This window comes from Lepisma saccharinum (assembly GCF_977018435.1).
Source record: "Lepisma saccharinum chromosome 15 unlocalized genomic scaffold, izLepSacc3.1 SUPER_15_unloc_1, whole genome shotgun sequence".
NCBI lineage: Eukaryota > Metazoa > Arthropoda > Insecta > Zygentoma > Lepismatidae > Lepisma > Lepisma saccharinum.
This window is the reverse complement of record NW_028142892.1, coordinates 1,612,452-1,638,771: the sequence shown is the minus strand read 5'-3', so window position 1 is coordinate 1,638,771 and position 26,320 is coordinate 1,612,452. Positions and strand designations below refer to the sequence as shown.

The following is a 26,320-nucleotide window of genomic DNA, read 5'->3' as shown; positions in this document are numbered from 1 at the left end:
GCATTGCCAAATTTTTCATATTGGGTCATTTTCGAAACACCCTCAACAAAGCCAAGCACGGAGAAGCCTAATGGTTGCTGCCACGTAGCAAGCGAATGGGTCTCCGATTACCTGCTTCTCCCTGAAATGTGAGCAAAGGGGGCATGTTGACAGGAAGAGGTATCGTGTACGACTGGACAAAAATCACATGTGCAGCAACTGGCAGCAACACCGCTTTTCCCCCCTTAAACTGGAGGCGAAAAATCTGGGTTTCCTCAAGTCCATTCTTTGGCCGGGCAGATTTTAGGTAGCCTACAATATACACTCCTGCTGTGCCCTCTCCCACATGCAAAGCAAATCCTTTCTTTACATGTTTCAATGGCTTATTGCTATGTTAAGACTACTTCATTGGATTTTCTTGCATCAAGATGACAAATTGTGGACTTAAAAATATCAAACTATACAGAGTCCGGCAATATACATATTGTATATTTACTGTAGTAACACAATACAGCTAATGTAAAGCAAGATAGTGGTAATTCATAGACAACAAAATTTCATTTGTAACACAAGAACACAACATTATTCATTTCGTCTTCATTTTTCAAAATCACATCAGGTAGAGAGCCACCATTCCATGTTGTATACTCACGGAGTCAATGAACAAAATTATAAATTACAGACACCAGCATTGCAGGTGGAATTGGCTGGATTTCTTCCAAAATTCTTCTCTTCAAGGTCAAGTTAGGGATGTGTGTTCAAAAACTCTGATCTTGAGGTACCTCCGGAGATAGAAATCGCATGCAGTCAGATCAGATGATCTTGGAGGCCATGCTATGCCTGCAAAATGGGCGATGATTCTGCCAGCAAACACATTACACAACATTGCCATCATTTCTTGAGTGGTATGTGCAGTTGCTCCATCTTGTTGGAAATAAACTACAGACCTCCATATTGTGTGTTGTTCTGATTGTTACATACCCAATAGGACCGAATAGCAGAACAGAGATGGCAGCACCAGGCATTCAAGATTAAGAATTAGCATAATATATATGAATAACTTTATAAATAAGAACAAAGCAAATTGGAAAGATGAAAAACAATAGAATATATTATAAGAAGACAAAGAATAAATATAAAATAAGTAAATTAATGTATATACTTGATAAATCAAACTAGTGATCATATGTAAACTGGTCAGAAAATTAAAGAAGTCAAAGCACTGATACAAGTTTGTCTCTTTGAACAGATATTGCATGTCTGATTGATTTACCATTCCCATAGCGGAAATTTTGTTTACATCAGTGGCGGCGCGTTCCAATCGACACCCCACAGCACTTTTGGTTGCGCGTTTCAACCGTAGCACCTACTTGGATACGCGTGTCAATCGTTTGCACCAAGTATACACTCTGTTGTACCCAGTCAGTGTTGGCACGTTCCAATCGCAGCCGCAAGGGAGGATATTAGTATTATTCTCAAAGCTTAAAGGAAAAAGCTGGATAAAGGAATTCATTAAATCGTCAAAAACATAAATAAATTGAAATCCAGAGGTAAGTTCACAAAGAAGACAAGAAGGAAGTCCAGATCTAGAACGTCCATTAAGAAGAAGGAAGTCCAGATCCAGACATTCCACTAAGAAGGAAGTCCAGATCCAGACATTCCATTAAGAAGGAAGTCCAGATCCAGATCCTCTATTGAGAAGGAAGTACAGTCTCTCCCTTTCTCACTCTCTTTTTTGCCTCCAAACTCTTCCTCTAGACAGAGAGAGAGAGAGAGAGAGAGAGAAATGGGGGACATGGAAGAGAATCATGCTACCTTCATTTGGTGCAAGGAGCATAAATCTTAATCTTAAACCTCAGCTAGAATATCTACAGGGTAGGGTTCTTTTTTTGCCTCCAAACTCTTCCTCTAGACAGACAGACAGACAGAGAGAGAAAGAGAGAGAGAGAAGGAAAAAAAAGGCATGTAAGGGGTGACCAGAGACCTCACTCTCTCTAGGAGACAGGGAAGAAATTTATGTCTCTACCACAAAAGCATGATTTTCAGGGGTCCAACGCTACAGAAATAACATCCCTTGTGCTCTTACATCATGCTTAGTTTCATCCATACTGTGAGGCCATAGAGAATACCAATCTTTGAATGTGGTAGATATATATTGCCGGACCCTGTATAAGGGACTAGTGAACTCACCTAATGATGAAACTGTGTTTACAGGTTGAACTCGAATGGGAGATGAGGTATCAGTTTGTGGTGAAGGAATTGCAAAAGGTGTTCCAGGATGATTCCTTGAAGTCAACCCATCCTATTGCTGCTGATGTTGGCAACCCTGCAGACATATTGCAGATCTTTGATAACATTTCTTACAACAAAGGTAAGCCAATAATTGATATACATAATATGTAAATACAGAGAAACTAGTTCTCACTTTATCTGCAAAACTGTTTTCTCTTTGTTCTATTAATTTCAGTGGTCACTGCCACCATCCTCATTGGACCTTGTTATACTGTTGCTTGGTGTGCTTCTATTGTTCGTAGTTCTCCGGCTACCACTAGGTGCGCTGTTGTTAACTGTTCATCTGTGTCCGTGGCGTCTGCTATTTCTCAGCATTGACTGTTGTAGTAGGGGAATCCAAGTGTGGTGTACCTGTCCGCTATCAATGTTTAGTTATAACCCTCTGCCCACAAAGTGAGTTGGTATGATTGTATGACGTCTTGCCTCATTTTAATTGTCTAGCATGCTCAGAGCCATGAGGAAGAATCAAGCCTGCTCAGTCGGGAGGCATCTGTGAAGGGGGAAAGAGTGGAGTGACTATTACTGTACACGTGAATGGTGAGTGTGGCTATGCGATGGGGGATCTAAGTAGATTGGGGTTCCTTTTAATTCTTTAGTTAGATATTTATTTATTTGTTCAATATTAGGTTTGTTATTTTCAATTGATATTGAGATTATTATTAGTTTCAGTATCCAGGAACCTAATCTATAATTCTCTGTCGTATGGCCGCGGGCACTACTCACGTATTGTTCCCCAATTATTAATCAACTTAAGTTGTAGGATATAAATTTATATGAATTCGATATAAAAGGAAAGGGAAATATTAACTATGTGTCTATTAGAATTCTATATTCTGGCATTGTTAAAAATAAAATTGGAAAGATCTAAGTTCTGGTTTGAATTTGTAAAAATAATTTCCTAGAAGAATGGACTGGGACAACAGCTTACTTTCACTGGCACTCTGTATACGGTAGATCCTGCTTTATGCAGTTGAGATTGAGTGTGACTACAATGAGATGGGCCCTTTTTTACAGCTTAGTTACATAGTTCATGTGGGAAGTGCATTATGGCATGTGTTTCCTTGATTTTGGTGTGTGGACGGTGTGCTTGACTTGCACCCTTTAGATTTTACCATGTCTCTCATTTCTCAATTATGAATATAATATGTATGTATGTGGGCAAACCTTCTTTACTAGGGGTACGAACAACATTTTTTCCAGGAAAGATAATACTTTACTTTGAATCATCTGAAAAGGGAATAATATTTAATTTACATTCCATGCAAAAAAAGAAAAAAGCACACTGATCGAATGAAAATTTTCACCAATCAGTTTCCAACTGGATACGCCCATGGCTGGCTTGACAATGTTTCTTTGTTTTTTTAAAGGATATTATCGATTTTGGTAAATTATCTGACCAAAAAATGAATGCTAGTGGCAACCTTGAATTTGTATCATATGGCTGCACACATACCATCAAAATGAGGTCTGAACAAGTAAACCATGAGGCCCGTAGCCAGGTAGTGGGAGAGGGGGGGACTCAGCACCCCTCGCACTGCCTTCAGCCCCTTTGACATTAAGTAAAACTACTTTGCATAATTTGTTTGCAGTGAAGAGTGAAAATGTAGACAGAATACAGGGTGGTCCAAGTGTGGAAACACCTGAATAAAAATTGAATGGCATTATATTTCCAGTAACATTGCAGGTTTGTAATAGGGGTGGGGGAAAATGTTATAGGGCATATGAGGATGACGGCCGCCATCTTGAATGCAACTTTAAAAGTTGAAATGGAAACCATGTAGTGTAATACCTCATTTCAATAGGAAATTTTCTCACGAGTTCAACGGTGTGCATAATTTTGCTCTAGCACCAACAGGGACGAAGTTATTAACATTTTTTTTGTGTCTGTCACCCCAAACAAGGCAAATTTTACTAATTCAAATTCCATTGAATTTATACATATTTATACATATTCACAGTTTAGCTTTAATTTTTGTCAAGGAAGGGAAAGAAAGTTGCATGGAAAATAAAACAGAATTTTCTCAATCCGGTTGCTTTGTTAGTGTCCTTTGCAGAACAATCTATCTGACAGATGGAAGATTATTGCAACATAGGCTATCTAGAAGTTGATTAGGTAAATTTCAGTTTGAAATTCTTCTTGGACAAACTAACAATTTTTCGTAGATTAGTATATACCGTAACATGTGACTTGTGTTTGTGTGAAATGGCAAATGTAAACTCCATACCTTACATTGAATAGTTGAATTGAATTCGAATTTTTGGATCACATAGAGCCTTTATATTGTTAATTATTTTTGTGTGTGAATGGTTAGAGGTGGTAATACATATGGTTGAAATAGAGAAAACATCTGCTTGTACACTTGAATTTTTGGAAAGTTTGCCTAGAAAACCTGGATTCTACTTGTTAACATGTCAAGAGATGCATATAAAAAACTGTGGTATTTGTGTGATATTTCTATCTTTTATATTAACTTAATTACTAACCCCCTCCCCCAAAATACACACATTTTTTACCTTAATTTAATACAGCTAAACTTTTGAAAAATGGACTTTGTATACAAAGCTCCCTTTCTCCTTTCGTGAGCCCTACTGGAAATCTATTTGAGATAAGGGCCTCTAATCCATTACCAAGAAAAGTTCTTTTGAATGTCTGTCCATATTGCACAGCAATGTCCTGTGTAGATGTGTGTGTGTTGCATTCAGAATTAAAAAGCATATATAAATAACATATTAAATTGTAACTTCTCTTCTTGGCAGGTTCTTGCATTGTACGCATGATGAATCACATCTTAACAGAAAATGTTTTTCGCAAAGGCTTAACAAATTACTTGAGAAATAAGTAAGTAACATATCTGCTCTATAAATTTATCTTATAAACTTCATTTCTCCTTGTGTAATATAAAAGTATATATATATGTGTTACTGTTCTCATTACTTCTGCTACTGATAGTTGCATGGCATAAATAATTTAGCTTTCATGGTGAATATATCCCCTTCATTGAATCAGATATCGAGAAAAAAAAGGGATATTCATTTTGCAGGAAATTGGACAATTACGAGGCCTGACAAGTAAGTTCGCAAACTCGCCACCGTTTAGCACTGAAGGTAGCACTATACAAGTAGCTCTGTAAGATTTTGTAACCTTGGTAGTTCAGTGTCTCGCAGCAGTTTTCACGTAGCGCGTGGCAACGAACAAACATCAAATTTCTGGTGAAACTGAGCAAGAATGAGAGTGCAATACGGGAAATGTTAGTGCAGTTGTACGGTGAGAATGCCATTAAGAAAACAGCGGTGTACAAATGGATTAAATGGTTTTCTGAGGGGAGGGAACAAGTGACTGATGAAGAAAGGGTAGGGTGGCCAGTAACGAGTCGAATGGACATTGCCAAAATTCCCCAAATTAGGTGTGCAAATCGGGATTGTTCACTATGTACCACCAGGAGAAACAGTTAACCAAGTGTACTATTTGGGAGGGCTACAAAGGTTGCGTGAAAAAGTGAGACAGACACGACCGGAACTTTTCACCAACAACTAATGGCTCATGCATCACGACATTGCACCTGCGCGTACGGTACTGTCTGTATAGGAGTTTTTGGCCAGGAAACAAATAACTTTGGTAGACCACCTGCCATACTCACCTGACCTTGCCCCCAATGACATCTTTCTTTACCCGAAGATGAAACAAGTTTTGAAAGGAAGACATTTTGATGACATTAACGCTAATTCGAACGCAGTTCTGAAGGCCATTCCAGAAACAGAGTTCCAAAATTGCTTCGAAGTGTGGAGCAGGCGCTGGCATCAGTGTATAGCTTCCCAAGGGGAGTTCTTTGATGGTGACCACAGCCCTATTCAGCAATAAGTTATGTAACAGACCTCGTATATACCAATGAGAAGTTGGATGAGTAAAATTATTGACTCGATACACTGACATGCCTGTCAACCAACACTGATAGGTACATCCCTAGACAAAATGTATACAATTTCTGGCTTTGTTAGCAGACAACCCAAATAACATTAAAAATCAAAGTGTAATATACCACAAATGTCTTATGCTCCAGAAAGGCAAAATAAAAGAAATCAAATGAATCACTCAAAGACCTACTTGTTCAAAATAATTTTGGAAATATTTGTTTGTTAACAGAGCTTATGGAAGTGCGACGCAAGATGACCTGTGGGAATTCCTGACAGAAGAGGCCCACCAGGATCAGGTGCTGGATGCCAACGTCACAGTCAAAGAAATCATGGACACGTGGACTCTGCAGGCAGGTTACCCAGTGGTACACGTGACTAGGAACTACAGTGATGGATCAGCTCAAGTGTCGCAGGTTGGTATATCCAGTAGATATTCAATCCACAAAATTTGATGATGGAATGGTACACATATTTGGTGCCGAAAGGAAGGGGAGGGGGGAAAGTGTAGTAGGGTCAGATATTTTCTAAAGTAAATGCTCCTTTACGATTGATTTGAATTGATTCAGTTTGGTTCTTCTTCTCTATCCTTAGAAAAATATTTGGACCTAAAAGAGATGAGGAGACAGGTGAGTGGAAAAGGTTACATAATTTAGAACTGCATAATGTGTATTCCTGTCAGATATTATTAGAATGATTAAATCAAGAATACTTATTTGGGCAGGCTATGTGGCACGAATGGGAGAGGAAAGTGGAGTTTACAGGATTCTTGTGGGGAAACCTGATGGTAAGAGACCAGTAGGAAGGTCAAGACGAAGATAACGTTGAGATGAACTTAAAGGAAATTGGTAGAGATGGAAAAGAGTGGATATATCTTGCTCAGGATAGGGAAACATGGAAGGCTTGTATTGATGCAGCCATAAACATTTGGGTTTAAGATGGCTAGAGTTATTTGCGAGGCGTATTCGTAAAGTAAGTACCGTTTGCAAATATTGCCACTGTAGCGGTGCAGTCGCGACCATGTGAGTTCCTGCTGACGTCCTTCATCCGTTAGTAAGCCACAGGCAGTCATGGGAGCAGGTCATGCTTTTCCTTCGTAGGTTTATGAAGCTTTGAAATGTTCAACAAAATCAATCGGCCCGCCGACTGTGAAGTCCGGTCTGTGATTCGTTTTCTCAATGCAAGAAACGTGAAACCGGTAGACATCCACCGTCAACTGTGAGAGGTCTTTATTTGTGATGTTTAAAGAAGGTTGTGAGACAGTTCACAATGAGCCAAGGAGTGGTCGGCCATCTGTTGTGACCGTGAATTTGGTGTGTGCGGTCGACGCGGAAATTCGTAAAAACAGATGCTTCACAATATCGTCGCTTTCCACGGAATTTCCACAAATTTCAAGAAAACAGTCCTCTACGAAATTGTGACAGATCGCCTGGAATTGAAAATGGTGGTCAGCGTTTCGACGAGGATGATGACGTCGAAGCAGGAGTGCACGGATGGCTTTCATCACAGGCGGGAACATTCTATGACGATGGGATACAAAAACCAGTGCCAGGCTATGACAAATGCTTGAAAAATGGTGGAAACTACGTAGAAAAGTAGTTTAAGGTCTGTAGAATGCAATGAAAATAAAAGGTACAAAACTATTTTACTTTATCTCTTACACCCTTTCGGTACTTACTTTCCGAATACACCTCGTACTTAGTCAATGAGTGCAATGTACAGAGAACAATTTCACATAATTTTTTTAGCTTTTTATTAAGTTCAATATTTTACATTTATCTTGAATATTTGTATAACATAAACTATTTCAGAACAGATATTTGAATCTGCTAATCTTCTTGGCTCTCCAGAATGAACATTGTTATGGAAGACCTTGGGGGCACTAGCCCCCCCCCTTCCCAAATCTTTCTCAAAGCTTCCCCAAAATATGAAGAAATTTTACTTTAAAGCTCCAGTTAGTTATTTAGAAAACTTAGCATGTAGATCATAATTGGTTTCATCCTTTATATTGCACTTGCTGGCATAAAGATTAAGCTGAATATAAATGCATCCTCCTCTATGGCCATGCGTTCTAAGGTGCTGTGCTTTGGACTCTGACTGTGAGATGGCATGGGTTCGAGTCTGCCTGGGTTCAGTCTCTGGGTGTTCGGCCTATGTATAGGACCGATGGCAACCCACCATCGTGAGGCAATTGGGAGCTACGAGTGAGTAGCGTAACCTGGTCTGGGGAATCTATAACGACTGGCACCCCAATACCAGTTGAAGATCTCCACACCTCTAGGTAGGATTGTGGGAGGGAGACTGGCAGTCGAGAGATAGGCCAAGGCTCTTACAGGACTGCCGAGACATGGGTTATTAAATATAAATGCAATATTAGTACTGCATATACCAGGTGGTTATAATTAAAGTGACGGTGTTCAGAGTGGTACAGCACGGGCTGTAATGAGAGTAGCAGTCTGAAACTTTGTAAATATGCTAATGAAGCAATGCGCTCGCGAATTATGCAAAGAGAAAAATAGCTCCAATTCTCGCCACCAGGGTAAAAAATGGCGCTGTAAGCAGTCAAAACTTGGTATAGTTACAGGAAAAACACTATAATACGCAGAAAACAATACTCTTTGTAATAAAATATCGCTACAATTTCACTATTCGAATTACAAGAACATTACTAAAGGAAAAAGCAACAAGCGACACCAACAACAACCAGGGAGCTCACACAATGGTTAGGCAATGTCCCCGACTTTGACGTTAGAGTTTACGAAAATTCCACGTTTTGACTGCTTACAGCGCCATTTTTCACCCTGGTGGCGAGAATTGGAACTATTATTTTTTTTTTTCATAATTCGCGAGCGCATTGCTTCATTAGCATATCTAAGAAGTTTCAGACTGCTACTCTCATTACAGCCCGTGCTGTACCACTCTGAACACCGTCACTTTAATTATAACCACCTGGTATATGTTCTTAAAGGTTCGCATAACCATTTTTTGTAGATGGTAAATAATCTAACACAGTTATTTTTAGTGGCTTTTATTTTATCTGCGACATTTCATCCTGGTTTTCCAGAACTTTTTCAAGCTTCTCCTAGATACACATACATCACACAACCTCACATTAAGTAGAATGTAGTGGATTAGAAGCAATTACATAGGAGAGACAGGGAGAAGCATCAACGAGAGAATTAAGGAACATAGGAGAGACTTTAAAGAGGAAGATCCAAGAAGAGCATTGGGCGATTTCTCTGGGTGTGTAAGTCGTGTGTCAACGCCCAAAGGAAAATGAAATAAAGAAGAAAGTATCTGTACTTTTATAAATTACGATTTTGAGCGTTTTTCTTTAAATGTCAGTTTCGAGCGTCCGGTAGTTTTCGAACGCGGCGCAGTGCACAATGGTTGTCAGAAAGGCAACATACGTTAAGATCATTGAAACTCGTGCTTTAAAAATTAATTGTATGGCGAAGTATTGAACATTAACTTTCTCGTTTAAACTGTTCTTTGGAAGTCGTTGGTTCTCCTTACCCTTCAAATATATTAATATTTTAAATGAAGTATTTACTTCATTTAAAATAATTTATGTAATTTAATGTTTTTCTAAATATTTCTAAATTTACACCAAAAATGTTCGGAGAAAATTTGTAATATTTGTTTACAGAAATGAGAGGGGGAGGAGTTAATTCCTTCTTTGCCAATGCCTTAAGTTCAGGGTCAGGAGACGCCACTGGTGAGCATATGGGCACAGGATTAAGAAAGTTAAAATGAAGAAGAGTGAAACTGAAATATAGGGAAAAGTGGCAGAGACAAAGCACATATGCATAAACAGGGGAGAGAAAATGAACAGAAACGAAGGGGGAATTGGAATGAAATGGGTGGAACTAATAAAAAAGGACGAGGACAGCAAGTTTCCAGAGCCACCCTCAATTTTCTGCACAAGAATGGAAGATTTCAACTTGCTAGATGAGTTCAAGGAGAAAGGGAAGGTCAGTGACCAGAAGGAGGGGAGGGAAGACAAGAAGAGTAGGTTACAGAATGGAGGGGAGGGGGAGAAACAACCTGCAAGGTGGAAAAACCAATTTGCCTAGGAGGAAATAAGGACACAAGCTATTCATTCCTTAGAAGTGTAGAGTGACTAGTCAAGTGAGGTTGTGTTGTTGTATGTATTTCTTAGTGTAGCTTGAAAAAGATCTGGGAAACCAGGATGAAATGCAGCAGATAAAATAAAAACCACTAAAATCAACTGTGTTTGATTATTTTCCATCTACAGCATACATTACTGAAAACAATATCACAGAGTTATGTAATGATTATTATTAAAATTAAGAAAATAAATAATTTAAAAGCCATATTAAGTTATATACGAGGCGTATTCAGAAAGTAAGTACCGAAAGGGTGTAAGAAATAAAGTAAAAAAGTTTTGTACCTTTTTTTATTTGAATTTCATTCTACAGACCTTAAACTACTTTTCTACGCAGTTTCCACCATTTTTAAAGCATTTGTCATAACGTGGCACTAGTTTTTGTATCCCATCATTATAGAATGTTCCCGCCTGTGATGAAAGCCATCCGTGCACTCCTGCTTCGACGTCATCATCCTCGTCAAAACGCTGACCACAATTTTCGATTCCAGGTGATCTGTCACAATTTCGTAGAGGACTGTTTTCTTGAAATTTGTGGAAATTCCATGGAAAATGACGATATTGCGAAGCATCTGTTTTCACGAATTTCCACGTCGACCGCACGCACCGAATCCTTGGTCACAACAGATGGCCGACCGCTCCTTGGCTCATCGTGAACTGTCTCACGACCTTCTTTAAACATAAAAAAAAGACCTCTCACAGTTGATGGTGGATGTCTACCGGTTTCACGTTTCTTGCATTGAGAAAACGAATCACAAACCGGACTTCACAGTCGGCGGGCCAATTGATTTTCTTGAACATTTCAAAGCTTCATAAACCTACGATGAAAATGCATGACCTGCTCCCACGATTGCCTGTGGCTTACTAAGGGATGAAGGACGTCAGCGAGAACTCACACGGTCGCGACTGCAGCGCTACAGTGGCAATATTTGCAAACGGTACTTACTTTACGAATACGCCTCGTATGTATTCAAACTTTCCGTCCCCCAACTAGATCCCTGGTTTCCAGGCATATTGATAATGTTGTCACCTTTAAATGAAAGAGTAACAGGTTTGATACCTAGTGGAGGAACATTGCGGTTCAGATCATGCTTTAAACTGTAGGTCCAGTCCTAATTAACCTATCCATACATAAAGTGGACAAAAGAGACACTCAAACTAATCTTTCTTAATGGTGCTAATTATACTGTGCACACACATTTTACTTTCAGACTCGTTTTCTGCTACAAAACTCTTCGGACGATAGTTCTGATTGCCTCTGGTGGATTCCGCTTTCACATACTACGTCAACAGAGCTCGATTTTAATGACACTTCACCAAGACATTGGCTTAAAAATGAAGTCTCCACGAACATAGAAGATCTGGCACTTGCAGATGACTGGATTATATTTAATATTGAGGAAACAGGTGTGTATCTGAGTGCCTAGGTTAATCAGGGCTGTATCTGTTAAGATGGTTCTTATGGCATTAACAGAATGCCGACCTCCACGGCAGAGTGGTTAGCACAGCCTTCTACGATGTCAAGGGTTCCGGCTTTGAATCCTGGCCTTCACATGGCTGTTCTTTGTGAGTGTCCCTTAATCATTTCCATCATGAAGGGACAATCACAAAGAACATCCATGCCCAAGCTGGGATTCAAACTCAGGAACCCCTGGTGTCGCAGTGCACTATGCTATACACTCTGCCACGAAGGTCGGCTTAATGATTGAGAGAATTCTCTTTATTTTCCACACAGCTTTCCTTGCCTTCCTCAATAAAAATAAAAGGTACGTTGAGAAAAAACTTGCCTCAGTATAAATTCAATGGGATTTGAATTAATGAAAGTACAATTTTTCACGTCTGTGGAGAAAACTTTACACAGAAATCACACATAATTCCTGGAGCCAATAACTTATGCAGAATTACCAAAATTCAAGGAATTCCTTGTGAGTAGCCAGCCTGTGCATGGGGCCACATACACCAGATTCAGTACAGACAGTGTTGAATCCACCCACTTCCCTCTGGGCAGCAGGAATGCCACAGGCATCAAATTATAACACTAATAAAACAATTCTAATATCTTATAATTGTCCCTTAACCCTGATATATAAATAAATTAAATTAAGTGTAAATTTTAATAAGACTGCACAAGCACCACCATTCCACAGAAAATTGTTGACAAACTAAACAACTACAAGAAGTTGAAATTCGTTTCAACAATAGACACTCACATTACACCAGCCCTGTGTGTGTGTCCATTATTGAGTTTCAATGAAATTGTATTTATTATACAATATAATATACACTAGTATATTATTAGTTAGCATTTATCAAAATGGATGATAAATTTGTTCATTATTTTGATATTTAAGTATAAAGAAGATTAAATCAGTGCTTATTACTACCAAAAAGCCAGAAGAAGTATGTTAAATTAAAGTGAATAAAAGAGAGACAAAGTGAACATGGTTGCCAAAATTCTTAGCTATTCTTCTCTGCCAGTTTATTGAAATTTTAGAGGGGTACTTTTCTATTTCTAGAGGAGACCCCCCCCTCCCTGGGCCACCCCCTGAATTCATCACTGAGTACAGAGGTGCATTTAAACTTGGAGCTTGAGATTTTCTGCTAGGTGCATGGGTTATTCCCTTGCATGTCATATCATGTATTCAATGTGGCTACCTCTGGTAACATACAAAATTGCCAAAATGGTAATACAAATTACATTACACATTTTGTAAACCTTTGAGAGAGAATGTTGTGATCTTAGTGGCGGAATTTGAATTGATAATCACTGGTCCACAAACTTCAACAATGAAGGGGTTTACTTGCAACAAACAAACCGGAAGTCGGATGTAACAACTACAATGGTAGAATTACTTTTGGGGCACCCTGTAGAAGATACAATGAAACACCCAGGACTGTAATCTAGGGCCATGGCTTCACAACAGTTGCGCTATCACTACTTGATTTGAATTTTATTATTTAGCATCACTTTCTGACATTTCTGGCTAATGGCGATGATGATGATGAAATTGATGAAGAGATACTCACGAAGAATATCCATGTCTAAAGTCATTTTCACGTTCAGAAGACACAACAGCGCTTATGGAGAAACCGCACAGTGTTGCCAATACAACGCTAGCTCATGTCGCTGGGAAATAATGAGCTTCCTTCACAATGAAGATGTTACATATTTTGTATATATAATGATAATTATATGTAATTATTAATATTAATATTATACTGTGCACGTTACAGTTCATTAGTATGTCATTTTCCCATTAGATACCTAAATTGTCTCAATTTCCGTAAATATGAATGTCGCCACAATATAATATCATGTCTTTCACTAACAATAAACGATTGGCTACATCCGGGGTTCTTTTCCTTCAAGTAGGCGAACACACATAAGACTGCTGTTCTCTCGCCACTTTTAATTATGTATCTCACCCACCCTTTTTCCTACGATCCATTGCGATCACTACACGTGGGAGTGTAATGCACGAAATAAAGACACGTTGTCTATAACAATGACACTTCAGAAATCATCGAGCGCTCACACAACTGAAAACACTTTTTCGAGAGAGGAAAAAAGTTGAAACAGACCAAAGCAGATCTGTCACTCAAGAAAGGGGAACCTGGCACATGAGTTAGATTCAAGTTGCAACCCAAACAAACAAATGAGTTATGGCCCACTTGAACTGATAAGATGTCAATGACTCAAGCAAGGCATGTCATATTTCTATTTGAAGCCCCATATTTTGTCACGTGTTGGAAAGCCTTTCAAGGGTTAATATGGTGTCTATGAATTTATGTGTACATTGGAAACTGAAAGGTGATCTTCATTTCAGTATTAATGTCGACAGTAATGTAAACAAAAGCAACGTGTATTTGCGACAGCACTAACAGCAGCATTGGAAATAATTGTCAATTATTAAATTTAAGTAATTGCAATTCTATTATAACAAACTGCATGAAGTTAATATTTTTACTGAAAGGAAATAAAATAACAACTCGAAAAACTTGGTGGTGATTAGCCGGAATGCTGCGGTGAGTCAGCTCAAGGTGGCCAGACAACGTCTCCTTACTTCGCACGCGGTTCGGGTTAAAAAGAAACTCGAAATGCATGGAAGCAATATTTCTGGGAACCTTTGAGTGGTTATAAAAAATAATTTCATTATTTTCTCCACAACTTTGTCGCTGGACGTTTTTACTTGGAATTACAGAACAAAAAATGGCCAGCTACGACATTTTCTACTGCACGAATATACAAAATCTCCACATACTTTATTTGATTATTTTTTAATGCGAATATGCTTTAAAGTATTGATAAATTATGAGCACCACCATCAGCTATGACAATTAAAAAACAGTGTCAATTTTTTTCATAATGAATGCTTCAATTTTACGGCATGTTTCAACGTTAGGAATAAAAACAAAGCAAAAATGTTGTTTTCACAGAAAATTTGAGTTTTTAATTTATCTAAAAATATGTAAGCAAGTTACCAGTTTTTTGTGTTCACCATCGTATTCTCTACAAAATTTCCTGCAAAATTGCAGGTACCGATTTTACATAAGCTAAATTTGTAAATCGAGAAATTTCACAACGGCGCGCTCGTATTTTTCCATAAGAAAAGCATTGTCCATAAGAGCCCATTGTGTCTTCTGAACGTGAAAACGACTTTAGGCTGGGATTTGAATCCAGTAACCTGATGCTCTTGCACACTGTGTTAACCACTCCACCACAGAGGTCGGTGCACTAACCACAGTATCATGAACTTTTTGAAGTAAAAATTTATCCATCTAAGGATGCCAGTACAACTGAATTGGACCTCAACACATCCAAGAGATATTATATATTTCTTCATGTTCAGATATTTGGGGTGTAATGGGGTGACCCTTTCTAAAGACACCCAAATTGCAATCTCACTTCTATGTAGTTCACCCTGGACTACGTTTTGCAGACTAGCGAGGCTCTGGCGTCTGGACTCATGGTCAGTTAATCCTCCATGATGCCCATGTAGTGTACTGTCTTTGTGTGTTTGTGATAGTCCTTTCATCCATCTCATCATAAACAATGTACCAGAATACCCAAACACAAAAATTGTCACCTATGCAGATGACACAACCGTTCTTGCCAGAGGTATCGATCCTAGGAAGCTTGAAATAATCACTTTTATCACCATAAACCAACTGGCACAATACTTAACTTCACACGCATTAATAATAAACAACAATAAACCAAATTTATGATATTCAATACAATCCGAAACATGGATTTTGAGTCACAAACACTATGCATAGACAATGTGCTCATAGAAACTGTATCTTCAGTAAAGTTTTTGGGAATAACACTAGATCAAAAATTAACGTGGGAAGAACAAATTAACAACATCTGCAGTAAACTATCATCTAATCTATACCTGCTAAAACAAATGGCTGAATATAATTTAACAGAAATTAACAAATGCATATATTATGAACTAATTTACCCCTATGTTGAATATGGCATAATAGCTTGGGGTGGATCATTTTATAATAATACTGTCAGAATACTGAGACTTCAAAAGAGAACACTTAGAATAATGTACAAACTAGGCTGTAGGGAATCTTGCAAAGAGTTATTCAGGGAGAAACAAATAATGACAATATACTCCCTATACATCTATAAGGCTATAACGTTTGTTCTAAATACTGGAAGCATGACGACAAATAACCAATTAAACAACCACAATACAAGGGGGAAAGATAATTATTACCAGAACCAACACAGACTCAATATCTCAAAACAATCACCAATGAATGCCGGGAAAATATTCTACAACCAGCTGCCTCATGACATAAAACTGATATCTCCAAAAAATAAACAAATACAAACAATAAAAAAGTATTTGACAGAGAGCTCTCTACAGTATCAAATAATTCATGGAACAAGACAATACAAGGCCAATGTACTAAACAATATGTATTTTAACTGTATTCTTATTTCAATCATGCAACAATCATAATGTGTTTCTATTTTTATTGTAGTGTAATGAAGTGCATTTTTCAATTTTTACTTTGGTGTAGTGATGTAATGTACTACACAATGTTTCTTCTTTTTTGTTATGATGTACTAAACTAATTATTATTTCATTATGTATCTTGACGTTTTGCATGCCCTTTTAATCAAGGGTCAATGGAAGAAAAGAAAATTCAAATTCAAATCTTATCCCTAGGGAATGGATTTGTATGTAGTAAAAATGTGCTAAATATGTAAATACATATTTAGTTATTTTCACCAAAATATGGAGTTACATATGGACTTAAAATTGTAAAAAAATAGCATTTTAATAATATAAGACACTACACAAGCCACATAAAATACAGTCTTGGCATTGTAACTATTACGGTGACTGTCTTGAGAAACCAGAAGCAAATCCCTCACAATCGTTGCTTCTGGTGCTGCTGTCAGGCATGCAACTGATAGTGAGGGTAGAGTTAGCAATGGGCTGCTCGACTTGGGATTCTCTTTCAACATTGCCAAAATAACGTTTGTAACAAGCAGGAGCCGATGCTTGCACCATCATTCTCCATTGTTGAAAACAATTCTAAATAAACAGAAATTTCAAATGTTTTACAATAGCAAAAGCAAACAGTCGGGAGGTGTAAAATTGAGAAAAAACATTATTGTTCGGATGACACAAAACTTGTAATTAACTCAATTGGAGGATATAAAAAAATCGTAAACTTTTGTTTGTTTAAGATCACTTTGGACTTTGCCAATTATTCGCAAGAAATTCACCCAACTCATTCAGTCACACGGGTACTTGTAGTTATTGCACGAATATGGGGTATATGTTGAGGAGAATTCTGAAATATGGACATAATATGTAAAAAGAATTAAAATATGTAAAATATGAGCCAAAACCTATTACATATGTACAGATATGGAAAATAAAAATGGAATGTTTCAAGTCTACATGCCATGATGTCCAAAGATAATACAAAATATAACTGATTTCAGCTTCATATATAAATATGTATTTACATATAAATTCTTTCCCTGCTTATCACCATTCACCCTCATCTCTGTGACTAGCCAAACGTGGCATAAAAGCAAAGTAAAATAAATTAAATCAATTAGTCACTCAATAATGTTCAGTTATTTATGTTTGCTCCCTTATATTGGATCATAATACTATCAGTTATTGATTTATATGGGTATCTGAAAATGTTCACGCCAGTCCATGCCAACAAAGCATGATTTCAGATTTCTCTTTTATAGGTTTCTATCGAGTCAATTATGATGAGGGTAACTGGAGACTGCTTGTAGATTATCTTCATGGAGATGACTTCACACGTATTGGGAAAGTAAACAGAGCCCAGCTTCTAGATGATTCTTGGAACTTAGCAAGAGCTGGAATCTTGAATTACACCCTTGCACTAGAAATGAGCCTGTACTTAACAAAGGAGTTAGATTACTTCCCTTGGGCATCAGCATTCGAAGCCTTTGACTATGTGTACCAAATGTTCAGAAGGTCACCAGACTATAACTTGTTTAAGGTTAGTTTTAGCCAGAGGCTTATTCTGACCCAGATAGCACAGACAGCTTACTGCAAGCATGAGTCAAGCTTACCATGACAAGCTAAGTAGCTAGATGCAAGCTTGCATTAAGCAATCTAGTTACCACAATTGGAAGTTGCAGCAAGCTTGCCAAGGCATGCTTGCATCAAGCTTTTCATAACTAGCTGTAAGCTTACAAAATGCAATGCTCGAAGTAAGCCATAATGTGTATCTTTAAGCTAAATTTATATATATATATATATATATATCTGTATAAACATGGCTGTAATGTACATTGTATACACACATATGCATAACAGTAAAACTAGAAACAATTGGGGCTAATTAACAACAAACACCCATATGTATGTAACGTCACAGTTTCTCTTTGCAGTTTATAAAATCTTTTCATGCTCCCGCCAAAATAGGCAATAGTTAGGCTGAAGAGTTCCATGAACTAATCAATCTGAAAGCAATAGTTAGGCTGAAGAGTTCCATTAAACTAATCAATCTCAAACTATACACTGGTAATCAATTTTTCTTTGCAGTACTTAGATCCTGATTATATAGTTTGGGATAAAAATACTTATCATGGGAGTTCCACTTTTATTCACTACATTTTATTTTCTGATCTTTGTTACAACTTCAATATTCACACATCTTTCGAAGGATAATAAAACGCATTTTTTCACTAACTACAATAAAAGTTATCCTTCTTTATGTTACTAAAACTTATGTTTGTGTTACATTTGAGTAGTACTGCCATCTACTGTAAGCTGCATGAAATAAAAGCTTTGGTGCTTTGTTTACATGCTTTCAGTTTTATTTTATTTTGTCACTATTGTTTATGTTTAGTAAGTATCTCTATTGTTATATTAAATGGGTGTCTGTATTGTTTTATTTTTTTAAAAAATGCATCCTATCACGCTAGTTATCACTGCATCAGGCTTACGTCCAGCTTGCCATGTCAAGCTTGCTTTGACAAGCTAAAAGGAAGCTATTGCAAGCTTGCCACAAGCTTATGTGCTATCTGGGAAAAATTTGACCTGGTTTGAAACATGTTCATTATACAGGGTGGCGTACATTGTATCAGTTGGCAACCCTGTCGGAATGCAGGTGCACATGTGCAGAAATCTCTCACACTTAGCCAACTGCAAGTCTCGCAATCAGTCTACCATAGAAGGTTCTGACAGGGTTGCCAACTGATAATGATACACACAATATGCACCAACTTGTACAACCCATCGAGATTAATTAGATGTAATGTAGATAAAACACCAATGCAGGCATGCAAGTAAAACAAAAACAGAAGTCTTACAACTTCAAATTTTCCAGAATTTCTACATCTTTCATAAAATTTCCCTTTTTACCCACAATTGGACCTGGACTCCCCTTCACAAAGGGAAATTTCCCGTCATGTAGCAACACTGCCTCTGCCAAGTGTGCCTCAGAATGTGGGAAGGGACAAGCAGTGTTTCTTTCCTGCTGAAGCTGTTTGGAGTGGTGGAACTGATCACACAGGTTGTTTTTCGACTTCCTTGCCTCCTCAGGTACGATCAGAGAGGAAACAGGTCATCAGAAGGGTGCAATGGAGAATGATCAGTGGCGTACATAAAACAGTCTTTAAGCTATTTAAGTAATTTATGTAAATTTTGGTTTAGAAGCTTGTTTTAATAGTTTGCATAATGTATAATGAGCAACAGCCCATATATTAAAGCTAAATTTATAAAAAATATATGAAAAAAGTTGGTTTACTGGTGGTAAATGTGGTAACATGGAGAATACGCTACTGGTTTTAGCATTTAATACTTTGGTCATTGACTTGAAAAAGGTATTGTAACAGAGTGTTATGCCTTGAATTGTCAATTCTTCAAGGAAAAGGAATATGCACTTCAAATGCACATTCTAACAAACGAATACAGATTCCATATGCTAAGAGCATGGGAGTAAGTGCAACAATAAAACTAGTTTTAAAAATATGTTATCCAAAAGAATACCAATACCAGCTTATATTTTTAATATTAATCATACGCAGGGGCTGAAAAAAATGCTGCGAGTCACTTGCATGGAGTCTGTCCTGACAGTTATGCTAAATCAAAGTTTCCATTGATTTTATGTCAATATTATGTGGAAAAAATGTATTTTGTGAATATTTAACGGTATTTTTAATCTGCTGTAATTTTTTAATATTGTAAAGCAAAACTCTGCTAAATTCAAGCTTATAAATGGAGTGCAATACTCACCCAAAAATATTAATCAATATTTTTAACAACTTTTATTTATTACAATTTTCAAGTATCGGTATCAATATTGGTGTGAATTGATAAGATTATCGATACAGGTATCAGCTCAGTCCTAGTAGCAATACCTGTGCAAAACATAAACACTTAATACTTTACTTTCAGACATATGTGTTGAATATTACAAGCAATCTTTATGAAGCTTTGAAGAATAACTCACAGAAGACTATTCTTGACCAATACATGGAAATCAATGTCCTAAAATGGTCATGTAGGTTGGAACGCGAAGAATGTGTCACAAAGTCAGTAGAAGATTTTCAGAACTGGATGAAATCTGGTTCAAACCCGTAAGTATAAATGTAAATATATGATGTTTGATTATGTTAGACCCATAGCAAGGCACAGGCAAGGATGGAAGGTTGCCATAGAACATACAAGGCTGGATTTAAATTGCTCTCACTCCTACACTAATGTAAAAATGCTGCCCTTTCCACCAGTGGCGTAGCAAGAGGTGGGCGACTGACCGGGGCCTCACGTCCCATGAAGTTGACACAAAATATGTAATAAATAGCTTTGAGGTAAAATATGGAAAAGGCTAATTTTTGTGGGCAATAAAATTAAAGCATTCTCTTTTGATCTGGCTTTAAATGCTAGTTAAACGTTATAATTTAAATGAATACATCAAATCAGGGGCTTTACATACAGGCAGGCGGGCCCGAAAAATTAATTGTCGTATTTCTCAAGTGAAACATTTATGCAAAAATTGACGATAACTTGCTTGAACATTTTCACCCATTTATTATTTTCAATAATAATAAGCACTTTATCTTGTATTTTCTTCTTTCTCTCCTGAGTTTAAAATGTTAACACAAAGCACCTCCAACTGCCATGAATCAAGTGAGAGGCATTTCAATGTTTCCGTTGTTTTCAAAGGGCGTGGGTAACATTAGCAGTTCCTTCCTTCCTAGTTTCACATTTTAGCTCCCGCAAAACAGAGAGTAATTTTTATGGAGAGTGAAATTATTAAACATCATTTTCGTCAGGAATTTATTATTATTATTTAAATCTGATAATTTGCTGACGTATCCCTTAATATTTTGTATCGATTCATATTGAGATTTCAAATTTAAAGAATGGATGGGGTCTCACATTCTAATCTCAGCCAGGGCCTCACAATATGTTGCTATGCCACTGCTTTCCACAACCTTTAATAGTAAGCTGAGTAATCATTTCTGGAAAAGAGTCCTTGTTTTTTACGTATGTAATTTAGTATGTTCGTGTTTTTATATGCAAGTCTGTGTTGTTATAGGTGTCTTATGAGCATTTCATGTGTGATTGCTGACCAAGAACAGTGCATTGGTCTTTATGTATGAATGTTGACTGTTTTGATTTGTGCATTGTGTTCTAGGAATACTTTATATGTATACAGGGTGTACCAGAACTGAAAGGGTGAAAAGTACACGATAGTAGAAGCAAAAAAGTCTCAGTAAACATGGGGTCGCAAACAGACCGTTTGCTAGATAATTGCGAATGTATGATTATGATCTGTTACCGACTTGATTGTAGGTGTAATGCTTGCAGGCCTGCCTGATCGCACACCATGGGTAAAGGTCCCATTTTCCCTAAGGCGCTGATTTTGTGAATGTGCAATTTTTGGGGTCACGTTGATTAGGATAAGCTTCTTGGTACAAGCGTACAGCCTCTCATGCATTGCTGTCAGCCCTACCATACATAAAATGCATATCAGCATATTTTTCATTTCCATTTTGACTACAGCAGCACAACTGACATTCCTCAGACAAGTGACGTGCCTGTTGTGCCTTCAGTCCTCTACAGTTTGTTTACAATACTCCCTTTTGGCAGTGTTCAGTTTTAAACAAAGAAACCTTGGAGTGCGTAAGGAGACAAGTGGACGATATGAACAAACAATCAAGTGGATCGTAACCATACATTCAGAATCATCTTGTAAATGGGTGTGTGACCCCATGTTTACCGAGACGTTTTGCTTCTACTATTGTGTACTTTTCACCCTTTCAGTTTGTGCTATCACTTCTGGTAGACCCTGTATATTATGTTTCTGAATACATACATACTTAATATATACTATATGCAAAATCCAAGGGTTGGATCGCCCAAGGTGTCATGTCTGTAATGTGCTTGATATATTCTTGTTGATTGAGCCAATTTTACTTTCATCAGACAAACTTTTAATCTTCCCAACGATGTGCCATCCATGCTGGGAAATGATGACAGTGTTTTAACAAATGTTTTTTTGAGAAAAGCTGGCCTCTTACACTGTTTCTGAGGAAGTTTTTAGACCAGCCTTATCTTTTTAATGTGTTGTGTCTGTCCGGTGCAGGTCCCTTTACAACCTTGCACTTTTAACCTTTCTTAACTGGTTCCTTACACCCCTTTTTAACTTTAGGGTAAGGGGACATTTTCTTGTATACTTAGAAAGGTGCAAAATGTTCATATGTGTTGAAGAACCCAAAGATTTTAACGCATTCGTTCATCCATTCGAAGACCTGTTTGCAACATTTCATGTGCTAACACATGTTGGTGCCAAATAACTACTATAATATTTCTCATACAAAGCTGCTCAGTCTCTAAGTAGGTAGGTCGCCTGCTTCTGTTAATCTTATTCCAAAGTTTTGTACCTTCATAGCTTCTGCAGTTGGAAACACTGGAACTCCAGAAAAATATTTTTTTTCACCCCAACAACAAGATTTTTTTTTTGTTTGAACAAGTGTTCTCAAGTTACCAGCCAGGTAAAATCGGCATTACCTTCCAACGTTTTGAGCCAATACATCAGGGAATGTATGTGCTTGAAACGTTGGAAGGTAATGCCGATTTTACCTGGCTGCTAACCCAAGAACAACTGTCTGAATCACGTCACCAGGAGAGCTGCAATTCCTACTTTTCATTTTTGTTACTTAGCATTGCTCTTCTGCCACTTTTGGGTAAGCATGATGATGAGGATGAGTGATGATAAGATGAAACTGAAGAAGGGACACTCACAAAGAATGCACATGCCCAGGCTGGGATTCGAATACAGGATCTCTGGCATCATAGCACCCTGTGCTAATCACTGTGGCACAGAGGTTGGCTTGGCTTGGCTGTCAAAGGGTTCTTGCATCACAGTTCAGTAATTTCAAATTGCTTTTCTGCCTTTTTTAGCTACAGTGGTCTAGTTCATAAGGTGTCTGGCTGTGATGCAGGAGACCTAGGTTCGATTCCTGGAGTGCATGATCTAAGATCAAAATTTTTCCACTCTTGTCCCTGCATAAAGCAGTTCTGGGGCTCAGCCAGCCTCAAAAAAATGAGTAACTGGCGGCAACCCTGGGGGATAAAGGTGGCTGGAATGTGGTGCTGATCACATCACTTCCAAAATGGCCAAGAATGAGAATGCATGGGGTCCTACCCCCATACCCCCTAAATGTTCCTTCGTACACTGCTATATGCACAGGGATATACCTTTTCTGCCTTTAGAATAATCACAGTAATGATGATGAATGATTAGATGAAACTGACAGAGGACTGTTGCAAATAAATCCCCACATCCAGGCCAGGACTCCAATCTGGAACGTTCTATGGTGAGACTGTAAGTTAGGTGACTTTTGAATGCACTGAACCACTGAAGTATAATAATAATAATAATAATAATAATAATAATAATAATAATAATAATATATTTATTGAGTGTACACTGTTCTCCCACCTAACCCTTGTCAGAATACAGTCTACAGTTCAAGCGGTATATATATCCAATAAGAAGAAAAGAAAACAAATAATAATAATAATAATAATAGTAAATAAGTAAGAAAGTTGAAAGAAAAACGTATGGAAAATTTGAAATCAAATAAGAACTGTAAAGATACAATTAATGAGTATATGTATACACATAAAACTACATAAAACTAAATTCTAAATACAATTTTAAGTATATATATATACATGTACATGTAAATGCATATTTGTTAATGTTTGATGGTGCAAGAATAGAAATATTTGACATGAAGTAATATCAAATTCTTACATTGACATTAATACATTGTGGGATGTATTTTTATTCGCGTGTGCTTCTAGATTCAAACTGTTTACATAGTAAATAGTCCTTTGCTGTGGATTTAAAAGCATGCAGTGTTGATTGGTTAGTTATTGTTATGGGCAATTTATTCCATGTTGAAACTGCATTTACCGAGAATGATGATTTGAAGGAGGCGGTACTGTAATGACATGTAAAAAGTTTGTTATGCCCTCGCGTGAAGTGTGAGTGTATTTGAGTGCCTATTTTAAGTTTTCTAAATAGATAATCTGGTTTACTTACTTTCAAAATTTTGTCACCAGCGTAAGATAGTAACTAATTAGTTAGTCAGTCATATTTCACAGCCGCAGCACATTAACCAGTTAATTAATATTATTATTTTTATCATGCAGAATAGCTCCCGATTACAGAGAGGTCTCTTACTGTACAGCGATACGATATGGTGGAGAGCAGGAATGGAATTTTGCATTGGAACAGTTCCTGAACACTGACAGGGCTTCTGAAAAGGTCACACTTCTTTTAGCACTCGGCTGCAGCAACAACAAAACGATTTTAAACAGGTGAATACAGTACTTTTGTAAGATGTAGCAAATTTACCAAAAAGTCTATTGAAAATCATTGAATATTCATCAATGCTAACTAATCATCTACCTATTATGTGGTTTCAAAATTGTCTGGCAAAGTGAGCTCATTGAAAAATACTCTGTTGGTTATTAAAATTGCATCTTTGCTTGATAAAAACAAAAGTAGTAAAACACACTAGCAAATGCAGTGCACGTGTGTATGTGTGTGTGTGTGTGTGTGTTAAACTTTTTTCCACTATCAAATGGAAGTTTGCAATTTATGCTAAATTTCTCATTCTAGTACAAAGTTTCTTGTATTTATTGAACCCACATCCAAAGCAATTGCACATTTGTTCATTAACGAACAGGATATTTACTGTGAATTTCACAATAGTCACACTTAGACTTGCAAAAACTTACCTAGTAGTAAAACTTAAGTAATGAAAGTGGGCTTGTTTAGCATTTTGCTTAAGCATTCAATGCTTATTGATTTCCTTTGAACTTACTGAAGGCAAGGGTTAGATTGGGATCACATGGCTTTGAATGACAGTATTAAAGAAGACTTATTTATACTACTACTTATAATAATATGTATAAAATATTAATCAGAAACTTTACTTTTCGTCAACTGGATCTAACATCATTTTTTTGTTATTATCTATCTATTTGACATAACTTTCCTTTGCAGGCAGTTGTTTCTATACAAATTTTGGTGATATCAACTACACATAAGCTAGATAATGAATATGTGCGGTTATATCTCTATTCATAAACAGTCTTTATACCTATTCATGTAATAACAATAGCATATTATTAATTAATTTACATATTAATATTATTTTAATTTAATGTAATTATAATTATTTTAATTTAAACATTATTATTATTGAAACATTCTGTTTGGACCCATCCTCCCCCAAAATGCCTGGCTGTATTGCAAAAAATTTCATTAACAGTTGGGTACCAATGTTGTGGGGTCAGTGACTGACCGCTGAGCCAGGTTTTTGTTTATAACTTAGGTTTGTCATGAAATATTTGTTTGATAATTTTCTAACATTTATTCTGGTCTATTGGTAATACAGAGAAACTTTCAATGAAATATCTATGTTCAGGCCAGGGCTTGAATCTGGAACCTTTTGTGAAGTCAAAATGATCTTGCCTACATAGACAGCACAAAATGCTGGAGGCACCAATAACATTACGTAACAAAATCTCGGTCTGAGCTGTTGAGAAGAAGCATCGCTCCCATAACCCACTCCCCTCCTCAGTGGATCCACGCCTGACTTCATTTCCATGTAGTTCAAATTTCTATAAGACATTGCTACCATTTTGGATCTATTTCGAAAATGCAGAAAAAAATAACAGTAAAACTAATCTAATTTCTTGAGAAATCTATATCGAACGATTTATACCTTTGGCACACAAATAAGATGTGCTGTGAAAATATGAGGCAAAACTACAGCTGGCTCAGTTGGCAGAGCAATGACACAGTATGCTAGAGATCCTGGTTTAAGTCCTGGCAGAGTCGAATGAAAACCTTTGAAGTCCAACAAAAATTACAGGGCAGACTGTAAACGAGTCAAATTTACATGAGGTATTGACTGTTATTTATGAAACAAGGTTGCAACACTGATCAAGTGAA

The 26,320-nt window shown here is 37.2% G+C and overlaps 1 protein-coding gene across 1 annotated transcript in view; it reads left to right on the top strand.

Moving 5' to 3' along the window:
• Nucleotides 1–26,320, top strand: part of LOC145982228 (uncharacterized) — a 254,366-nt gene that overhangs the window by 132,734 nt on the left and 95,312 nt on the right. The window contains exons 21-27 of the mRNA XM_083115798.1: nt 2,194–2,350; nt 5,029–5,110; nt 6,413–6,596; nt 11,521–11,716; nt 17,553–17,830; nt 20,236–20,417; nt 24,508–24,675. Coding sequence (XP_082971924.1) covers nt 2,194–2,350; nt 5,029–5,110; nt 6,413–6,596; nt 11,521–11,716; nt 17,553–17,830; nt 20,236–20,417; nt 24,508–24,675 — 1,247 coding nt within the window. The remainder of the gene's footprint in view (nt 1–2,193; nt 2,351–5,028; nt 5,111–6,412; nt 6,597–11,520; nt 11,717–17,552; nt 17,831–20,235; nt 20,418–24,507; nt 24,676–26,320) is intronic.